At 41.2% G+C, this 10,333-nt stretch overlaps 2 protein-coding genes across 7 annotated transcripts in view; one reads left to right on the top strand and one right to left on the bottom strand.

Annotated features, from left to right (window-relative positions):
• The first annotated feature begins 464 nt into the window (after positions 1-464).
• On the top strand, positions 465-5,775 carry GIMD1 (GIMAP family P-loop NTPase domain containing 1). Its single transcript, XM_035112484.2, has 3 exons — positions 465-557; positions 1,905-2,319; positions 5,117-5,775. Exons 2-3 carry the CDS (start codon positions 1,927-1,929, stop codon positions 5,384-5,386), a joined length of 663 nt encoding a protein of 220 aa, XP_034968375.2. The 5' UTR covers positions 465-557; positions 1,905-1,926; the 3' UTR covers positions 5,387-5,775.
• Positions 5,776-7,909: 2,134 nt separating this feature from the next.
• Positions 7,910-10,333, bottom strand: part of AIMP1 (aminoacyl tRNA synthetase complex interacting multifunctional protein 1) — a 37,818-nt gene continuing 35,394 nt past the window's right edge. For all 6 annotated transcript variants that reach the window (XM_035112374.2, XM_060278489.1, XM_060278488.1 and 3 more), the window contains one exon: positions 7,910-8,165. In XM_035112374.2, the coding sequence (XP_034968265.2) occupies positions 7,999-8,165 (167 nt within the window). In that variant the 3' untranslated portion in view covers positions 7,910-7,998. The remainder of the gene's footprint in view (positions 8,166-10,333) is intronic.

Genomic DNA, 10,333 nt, shown 5'->3' with positions numbered 1-10,333 from the left:
CCTGCTCCCTAAAAACACTTTTGTACTTCTGTAAATCTTGGTTGCCCATCTCTGCTCCTTGTGAGTGGATGGTGCTGTTTGGGCTACAGTAGGACCCACCCTTGGAAAGTGAATTCACTAGAGCTTGCCACTGCGTGTTTATGATGCTTAGAAATTACCCAAGGCATAATGGCAGAAAGAAAAAGGGAGATAGCAAAAGTGTAAAAGAAACAACAACCGCCTTATACAATATAGTAGCTATTCCAAACAATGAGGCAATGGAACAAAGTATTTTTCGTGACAAACCTCTTCTTCTGAGTCTTTGGTGAAAGCAAACAGAAAATTGCAATCCTGCTGAACAACTAGAAGGAAGTAAAGTGCCAAGGCAGATTATTGGGGCATTTCTTATCAGCTATAAATGAGGATCACTCTGTAACCGATTAACCTGAGTAAAGAGTCCGTGTCAGTCTCACTGTGGTACAATCGCAGGATCTGCTTCAAAGTACAAGTTGCCCATCAAAGACAAAGGCTCTTAAAGAGAGAAAGTGACCAGAGAAAGACCTTTAGGACACAGTAAGGTAAGCAAAAACTGGAGCACTGCCTGAAGCTCAGAATGTTGTTTGTTAGATGAACGTAGAAATTATTTGTGCTATATATAAACAAACAAACATACAAGACTCAGCAACCATGGATTGTGGCAGCAATCTCAGCTCACAGGTAGCTCGTGCTATATTTTTGTTTTAAATCCGGGGCAGAGTACTTCTAGTTTGCAGACCAAATGTGGCTTCCAGGCCCCTCTACCGAACCCCCGGGAGTTTCCCTAGATCATGTTTCTTACTGGATCTGCTACACACCCTCACTGAGTTCTTTTGCCTGGCTGGAATGTGCATTTGAACCATGATAACAACAATTTTTACCTGCCGGGATGGATCGATGTGCATGTATGGGAACGGGATTCAGAAACTGCAGGCTTTTAAATAACGACAACAATAATTTTCATTTTATTAACGAACAAAATAAGCTGTAGATAAAGAGCAACCCTCATGGAAAACGGTTGTTGCCTGTATATAACTACGGCTGTTTTCATTCCTAACAGAAGGAGCAGTTGCTGAAAGAGACATTTCTTCTACAGGTACTTATGAATGTAAGAAGAACCTGCTGAATCAAGACCAACATTCTTTTCTCAGAGTAGTCAAAGAGATGCTTCTGAAAAAACCTCAAAGCAAAATTTAGTGCAACAGCACTCTGCCCACCTGTGACTCTCAGCAACTGACGTACCTCAAACCTTCCTTTGCCTGGGCACCCAAACAGTAGTTATTATTGCAGGAGAGCATTGCTACTTTGGGAAGAGCCAAGGCTCAATGGAAGAGCATTTGCCTCACATGCCCATTCAGGGATAGGAATGTGCAAGAAAGAATTCAGTTCTACAGGGTTCTATCCTGTAGAACGCTCTTTCCCAGGAGACCAGGGCACTGCGGGATTTGTCATCTTTCTGCAGGGCCTGCAAGACAGAGCTGTTCCGCCTGGCCTTTGGGTTGGACTTAGCCTGACCCCTGTGTTTTCCTCCCTCATGGCCTGGATTAATGGACGACTTGAAATGAGGCTGCATTTTAAATTTTAATACTGTATTTTAATCTGTATTTTAATTTAATTGTTCTTATGTTTTATTGTGGTTTTGTTGGTGTGAGCCGCACTGAGCCCGGTTTTTGACTGAGGAGGGCGGGGTATAAATAAAATTTATTATTATTATTATTATCATCATCATCATCATCATCATCATCATCCCTGGTATCTCCAGGAAGGGCTGGAAATGTCCCGTCTGAAACCAGTCAGTGTGGACAGTACTAGACGTATCAATGGTCTGGCTCACTACAAGGCAGCTTCCTATTTTGCCAAGCATTATTAATTCTCTTTTCTGTTTCCAGGGATTTGTAGGAGGAAAGCACAATGTCTGACGACAGCAAGATGACGCTCAACCTCCTCTTGCTTGGAAAGACACAGAGTGGCAAAAGTGCTACAGGAAACACCCTTCTAGGCAACAGAGACTTTGCCAGTTTCCTTTCCCCGTCCTCTGTGACCACATCTTGCAGTCTAGGCCGCAGCTGTCCCATTTTGGGCTTTGCGCGTCGCCGAGGCAGTGAGCTCACTGTGCAGGTCCAAGTGCTGGACACTCCCGGCTACCCTCACAGCAGCCTGAGCAGAGAGCAAGTGAAGACAGAGGTGAGAAGTGCTTTAGTCCGGCACTTTGGAGAGAAAGGTCTTCATTTGGCCTTCTTGGTCCTGAGGGCTGATGTTCCGCTGTGTGAGGAGGAAGAGGACCCTACAATCCAGCTAGCCCAGGTAAAACTGTGCATCAGTATGCATATCCGGTAGAATATCCAGATTTAATTGAAAGAGTAATGTCACATTTCCATGCAATTCTCTGCGTTCAGGAAACATGGGCTTCAAAGTATTACCCAAATGTGCATGTTAAGATGCGGGGGAAGAACTTTAAACCAACAAGGTGGGTTGGCTTCTCTGCCTGGTGTGCAATGATGCTTTGCTGATTCACCAGATGACAGATGGCTCAGTGACAAGTGCCCACGTTGCATTCAGAAGCCACCAGGTCTCCTTCCTGGCATCTTCAGTTAAAAGGAACAGGTAGAAGATACTGGGAAGACCTCTTCTAGTGAGCTGCTGCCAGTCAGAGATGATGATGATGATGATGATTTATTATTTATACCCCACACAACTGGCTGGGTTTCCCAAGCCTCTCTGGGTTGCTCCCAACAGTACAAACAGTATTCTTGCAGCTTTTCATGTGTTCTGTGTTGCCTGAAAAGCCATTGATGGGACAATCCTATATTGGGACAATCATGCATTCGGGTGTGAATGTATGCATTCAATCCTAAATTAGGACACAGGCCAACTCATCACTTGGATGTTAAGGTGGGGGAAGCCAATAGGAAGCTAATTTTAGTAAGGAGGCAGAGAGCATTAATGCCTACTGTTCCTCTTCCATCATCATAATTATGGTCCATAGTTGATGTAATATTTGGCTAATTATTCATTTTCCTAAAAGTCCAGATGCTATGATTTCGTTGTTCATAAAATAAATGGGGCAAGAAAGCTGATGTCGTCCTAGGGAAATAAGTGTATCCCTAAGAACATTGTTTATACATCACAGTGAGTGTTCCTCAATAACATTATAGCTATGACCGCTCAGTAACCACAGAATGGAGTTCCTGAGTTGTATAGCATATGGAATCCAACCACAAACTGCTCCCATTATGTCAGGATTTGATGATTAGTTAGTCCAGCCCCATTGCATTGCTTGCTCTTTATTGTCTTTTATGTTGTTGGTCTTTGTAACATTATTATGTTTTTATACGTGTTGGAAGCTTCCATAATTTTGTAGTAGAAGGATGGCATAGAAATTCATATACAGTGGTACCTCTACTTACGAATAACTCTACTTACAAATTTTTCTACTTACAAATGGAGCTCCGTCCGCTATCTTGGATGTGGTTTAGATAGGATTTTTTCTACTTACGAATTTTTAGATAGGGTTGCTTCGACTTACGATTTTTTTCTCCCAATGCATTCCTATGGGATTCGACTTACAATTTTTTTCGACTTACAAATGTGTGTTCGGAACGCATTAAATTTGTAAGTAGAGGTACCACTGTACAGAATAAACCACCAATTTCCTCAGTGAAGAACCAAGGAGGGATGCAACAACAGCTGCCCTGCCAAGATCCAGCCTCTGCCTAAATACCTCTGGGGGCTGAAAGCCAGCATTCAGCCACTGCACAGTTAATTTAAAATTGCATCTGAAACATCAGGGCTAAAAATCATACTCCTTGGAAGTGGCTATTTAAGTGCACTGCTTGCTGTTGTCCTTCTCCCTTCCTTCTGTTTCTCTAAGGGCTCTTCCAGACATCCCTCGCATTGTGCATCCCTGATTATTTGTGCTCCTAATGCCATCAGGGCAACCACACACAACCCAGCTTTTAATACAGTTTTCCATTTGCAGATGTTTTGGGGTGACCACACTGCTTCACTTCCAATCAATGCATATCCTATAAAACCCTGCAACTTCTTAAAGATCACAAATGTCCTGGGTCTTGTCCCAACATTGTTCCACTCTAGCAGTGGATAGCAATAACATGGCCATGTTGGGTCAATATTGCAGAACGGAGTAAAACTGAATAAATCCACCACTAATGCACTATTATTGTGACGATGTTGCAGAATACATACACAAGAGTCTCGAGGAGCCCAAGTTTATTCATGTTTATTAGGCTTGCAAACCTGGGTGTTCAGAACTGGGTATGGGGCCCCAGTGAGTCACAGAAAAAGGTTTGTGGTACCCAGCCTGTCTCCGATTCTGGGTACTACACATGTTGACCTTGGGACAGTGCCACTTAGCAACAGGTTTATGGCATCAAGGAGTTTCATTAATTCAGGCTCTGAAAGTTTTAAAACCTTTGGGCATTATCTTCCTTTTTATAGTGACTGCTTGGTTCTCAATTGTATGATTTCCAGCCACCAATCTTTCTTTGCAACCCCTAAATAAAATGATGTGTTTTGATCCTATATCACAACATATGAGCTATGCCAAGAATCCAGGTTTAACTTTATATATAGAGCCTCACAAGTAGAACAAATTATCATCCTTTTTGCCTTTATGGGTTTGGTGAGCTCCAGGGGCTGACAATTCTAACACGGTACATGGTCCTCGGTCTGGGATCATTCTGGCAATTGTTACCGAGTGTATATTGCAACCTCCAATTCAGCCACAAGATGGCAAATTGACTGCCCCTTCTCAGCAGTTCCTGTGCTCTAAAAGGACAACATGGATGCCACTGAAACAAATGATTCTCCCAAAGTCTATGCATCATATTTATTCATTTATTCCAAGGAGCTCAAGCCTACCCTTCTCAACATTTAAGCCATTCAGGCAACTGGCAACCCACTATGAATTCATCTTTTATATAGACCGAATAAATTGAAGTCAATTTTGTAAGGAAGATTGCTCATAAGGACTTCCCCACTATAGGAAAGAGAGGCCTCATTGCAGAGCCAACCCAATGCATTGCTCGATGAAATAATGTATGAAATAAACATATTAAGGAACTTTCTCTCTCTCTCTTAGGAACTCTTGGGTCCTAACTGGAAAAGTTATACTGTCATCTGCCTTACTCATTCTGACCAGATTGAAAACACCAGATTCACTACAGAACAGTATTTGCATTCTGCCACGGACACACTTCGTAAACTCCTGCAGTCAGTGGAGCAAAAGTACATTTTTGTTGGCAATCACAAACAGCCTCTGAAACAGGAACACCTAGAAGTTTTAAGGAAAATTATGGAGTTTCTGAAGCAAAACCGTTATCAGACCCTTGTATTGAAACAAATGACATAAACTTAAGCAGCTGATTTACTTTCAGCTTTCTTTTCCTTTGCACTTTGTCTTGTCTTTTAACTTTAAAGCTCATTGGGCATCTTGTGAACTGCCCTAAGACCTGTGGGCATAGGGCGGTACACAAATTTAATAAATAATATTACTTTTTGTATCTTTATTTTTAGATCTTATTTTGATTTATGTGGAAATTGTTTCAGTTTGGTTGTGTGCTTTTTGATGCGTTTTATTAGGTTTGTAATTATGTAAATCTTGCCGAGCTGTAAACCACCTTGAGCATGGGTTTTAACTATGGAAAGGAAGCATACAAATAAAATGCTGCTGCTGCTTGTACAACTATTCAGAAACTCCCATGCTGCTCATTACCCGCTCCTGATGTACCAGTCAAAACAAGCCAGAGTAGCTCTTGATATACTGTTTGTTTCATCCCCCCAAAACCATGAGTAATGTGCCCAGAACAAACCATAGGTTGGAATTCAACACTATACCTACTCAGAGTTGAACATGACTAATTTGTCGCTTAATTTCAACGGGTCTACTCTGAGTAATAGTTGAATTCCACTCATAGCTACTGCTCACAATTTGGCCCAAATCTGCATGAAATGGCATGAATAGCCAAATTGTTTGAGGTTGGTGACAGGAACAGGAGAAGACCACCATGGGTACTTTTGAGCAGCGTGCACCAGCATGCTGATTGATCAGATTAAATGACTATTTTAAACTACTTTTTAATGCAATGTCTAAACAGACCAATGTCTTGATTTACAGATTAAGGATAGTTTACAACGAAGTAGCTAGCGCATCAACCAGAGGCCTCTTTTCAACTGTGTATCAGCTTCTCCCAACTCAGCTGGCTCCAGCTCCACCTCAAGTAAAGCCAGGGAGAAGAGGCCTGCCAGACAATCTGGTCATCGTTTGCTAACCCGTCAGCATTCACATAAATTGTGTTATAAAGTAATTAGTAATGGTGCACAACCTCAGTGAAATGCCACTGAATCCAAAGAAATGGTTGAACTCAGTAACACTGCTGAGAAAGAAGGTAAGATGTAGGGAAAGGTAGCTATGCCTAAGCAAGCATACTGTTAAATACTTAAATCCTGTTCATCTAAAGGAACTTTGGGACACTTAATCTCTCTAGATTTTGCCCAGCAACTTTAATACTAGACTACTTAAGCCTATGGAAAAAACAGGGCTTTTTTCCCCATACCATATGTCCAGGATCAAATCAGTCTCCTGCACTCAACCCAAGAATTTTCTTAACCTCTCATTTTCACCTCTCTCATTGGCTGAACACTTCCTATAAATGCTGTACTTCTCTGACTCACAAAACTATTAACAAGGGGTAATCATTAGCTTGGTTTGCACACAATAAAGTCAGAGTTTAAAACAAACAATGGTCTGGTCCTGATTCTGCTGTGTGGCACCCAGAGTCTGGCTTCTTGTGATATGCAAACCCAAACTTGTGATGTGTTGCAGGAAGGGAGCAAACCTCTGGTGCACTCTAAACCATTGTTTAGTTGAAGCTATCAGGTATATGGACCAGGCTTTAAGTTATAGGGCCTTCTCCCTCTCCCTCCCATCACAGACACCCCCAACCTTCTCCCAGCCCATTTGTAATTAATTTAGATTAACCAGCCCTGCTCTTTTAAACTGCAATGCGAAATTCCATAATTTCCACATCTGTGCTCCATTCCGTCTCTTGTTCATAAATGCATTTATACCATTTTTGAATAAACAGAACTGTTATCTTCAATACCCCGTGAAAGAATGCCAGATATAATTTTACAGCACAATGGTATGTTATATACAAGTCAGTTTTATTATTGTTTTGTTTTAGCTTTAAATTGCTTACTGAACCATGCCCTGGGATTGCTTGTGATGAAAGGCTAGAAATGTTTTTTAAAATAAAAAAAATATGCAATGTGTGACATAAAATTTCATTGCAGCATTTAATATCATTTTTCAAAACCAGCTTTTAGATTTCCTGGTATCAGGTCATATCTAATTGGGTCATATCTAGTCTTCATCTTAGCCTACTTCTCAAATTCAATTTAGGCAGGAACTTGTAGGTAAAAATTGTATGCCAAACTTAGCTCAATTGGCGATTTCAATTATTAAGTGATCAGTAACTACAGCTGTAGTTTTTCCAATATGATTTAATATAAAGTAATTATAGTATGGAACAGTCACCATCCTCAGCAGGCAAAGCCAACTTGCAGATCCATCTAAACACACACACACCATTTATCTACTAATTGTTGTTGATGATGATTAGTCGTTTAGTCGTGTCCTACTCTTCCTCCACCAAATAAGCATTATCCCGGTTCCTATTCCCCACTTCACAAAAACTGAACCTCCTTTTGCCCCTTTAAAAGCCATTTGCCCTGAAAGCAAGAGCTACGCTCCACCTAATGGATGCCTATATTCAGATTCCAGAAAGCAGGAAGCGATGAAAGAGAAATATGAAGTTGCTAGCCACGGAAACTCATTATTTGGTAACAGGTGTACAAAAATGAATGAGCACAGTTTCGGGTGAGGCAATTATTTGTTTTTAATTGTGTTTGCATTGCTTTCCATTAAAAATGGCCTGGAGCACTTGCAGATCCGATAAATGTTTATTTGATTCCACTGTTGGCCATGGTGGCAGCTCTGCAGACCCCTTTCCCCCTCACTTCAAATGGCACTCCTTTGTATGTAGCAACACATTGGCCATCAGTATGAAGGTCAGGCTGGATCTGCTCCCATATTTTCTTCTTAGGGTTAAGTTCTCGTTCAGGGTCACCTATAAAACAGACAGACATGAAAGCAGGATAAATCATTTTAAACACTGTTTCCTTTCAAAATGTACTGGAAATGGCATGAGCTGCTAGAAATCAACATATTAAATACATTATTATTATTATTATTGGGGGGGAGTTCTTTTTCTGATCCCTATAAAATAGTTTACTCACCGAGTAAAGGGTTTAACTGTAACAGATCTAGCGGGCTAAAAGGAAGAACGGAATCTCTTGGCTGCCACAGTCATAAGAACCTTTATTTTAAACCGAAGGCTAAGGAAAGTGGGCATGAAATTGCAAACTCCCCATCCTCATCCATCACATGCCAATTCCTTTCACCCTGCACCATGGTTAGTTATGCACCATGGTTAGCCTGCATCATTACTATTAGCCACACTTAACACTCACCATGGTTCGCTTCTAACCCGAATATGAAACCAGTTATAAAGCCATAACTTCAAATTCCGGTTAGAAGCAGACTCTGGTTATTTATAGCAATGCTTAACATTTGTCCCAATAGCTATCCATAAGTAGATTAGATATGAAGCAGCTCTCTGAGAGGAACTGGAATGCAAAGACAAACAAAATATTTTAACTCCACTAATTGTTATTATTTTTAATCACTCAAACATGTTCAAAACAGGGAAGCACACAAGGATGACCAATTCTGTGGAAAGCTAGAGCTAGGGAAAGTAAGCCTAATGCTCTCTCCCTACTACTTATTGAAACTGCTGTGAATGGTTAAGGGAGTCACAATAGTGGAATAATACAAAGCCCAAGAGTAAGATCATCAAAACTATTTAAGTGAGCTAGGTGTTCTGCTTCCCATCACAAACATGAGAGGCCATTCCGAGCAGCAGTAATGCTTTACTCCTTATTCCCCTAGTGCAAGATTCATACAGCAATTAGTGTCCACATTAATACATTCGTTAGGTACGCGTGCTTGCTGAAAGAATTCTTGGTTTCAGAAAGCTCATGGAGCTGCTGTATTGCAACATTGGGTACACAATATTAGGACCAATTTATGATATTTCTGGATGCTTGGAAATATCCAAATGCCTTATCGTTTACCGACAGCTGTACGCCTGTCAATTCTACTCCTTCGCGGCAATAAGGGGTGTGGTGGGGACAGAAACTCCTTGCTTCCATTCAAACTCTGTGTTAACTATTGAAAGGGAACAGAAAACCAACCACCACTAACTGATTTAATCCTGAGCATACTAGATGCTTACAGGTGCAACTACCCCATAATCCACCTTTGATTAATTTTGGCCACAAATGTATTAATAAATAGTACATCAGGTTTACTGTATATGTCAGAGAAGCTGAGCGCAGAAATGGCCACAGCATTTCCTCATGGAGCCTGCTGGAGTTTGGTGCAACCCAATTATACTACCAGATGGCTGGGGATCAGCTTTCCACCTCAGCAAGAGCCATAGAGTTAATTATGATTAACCCGCCACAACTCTGTTAAACAGATCGGCTTGTGACGAAGAGAACCTTCAGTGCATCAGCCATAGTCAGCGAGTAATTTATAGAGAAACAGTTCACCTTTTAGAGAAGCAATAAAGCACCCAGAACAGGGTGGCTAACCTGTGGTCTTCTAGATGCTGCTGGTTCTGACACCCATTAGCCCCAGCTAGCATGCCCAATGGTCAGAGATTATGGGGGTTGTCAAACAACATCGGGAGGACCACAGGTTAGCTGACCCTGCCCTAGAGGATAGATAAGATAATCTGCCCCATAGTAAACAAACAAACAAACAAATCATTGCCCATCCCCATCCCAACTTTTAGATTAAGCTAGATACTTTGGAGGGGGGGATTCAACGCAAAACAAAAATTATATCACCCCATAGGTGAAGTCAATCCTTTTAAAATGCAAACATTATAAAAAGCAAATTTAGTTTTCAAGAATAAATTAAAATCTGGCTTTTATTACACAAACACCTTCTGGATCTTATTAAAACTTGCTTTGGAATACCCAGGCAAGCTCCCCTGGGATCTGTGGTGGGCTTGTATTAGATTAGCACAGGCACCACTTTTAAACATTACCAGAGCGCTGTGTTGTGCGTTCCACAGTAAACCTCCCCTCTGCATCCCTTTCTTGCAAGAGAAACAAGCACTGTGAAGGACAGCTAAAAATAAGATGGGAGAAAACTCATGATTCCTAC

Source organism: Zootoca vivipara, chromosome 9 (genome assembly GCF_963506605.1).
Source record: "Zootoca vivipara chromosome 9, rZooViv1.1, whole genome shotgun sequence".
Taxonomy (NCBI): domain Eukaryota; kingdom Metazoa; phylum Chordata; class Lepidosauria; order Squamata; family Lacertidae; genus Zootoca; species Zootoca vivipara.
The sequence above is the reverse complement of the archived record's forward strand: the minus strand, read 5'-3'. Positions and strand labels throughout refer to the sequence as shown.

Excerpts from the sequence above, each read along its gene's own strand:
- GIMD1 (XM_035112484.2), top strand. The coding sequence starts at position 1,927 with ATGTCTGACGACAGCAAGATGACGCTCAACCTCCTCTTGCTTGGAAAG. Across the intron at positions 2,320-5,116 it reads CTACAATCCAGCTAGCCCAG|GAACTCTTGGGTCCTAACTG; the intron begins GTAAAACTGTGC and ends TCTCTCTCTTAG.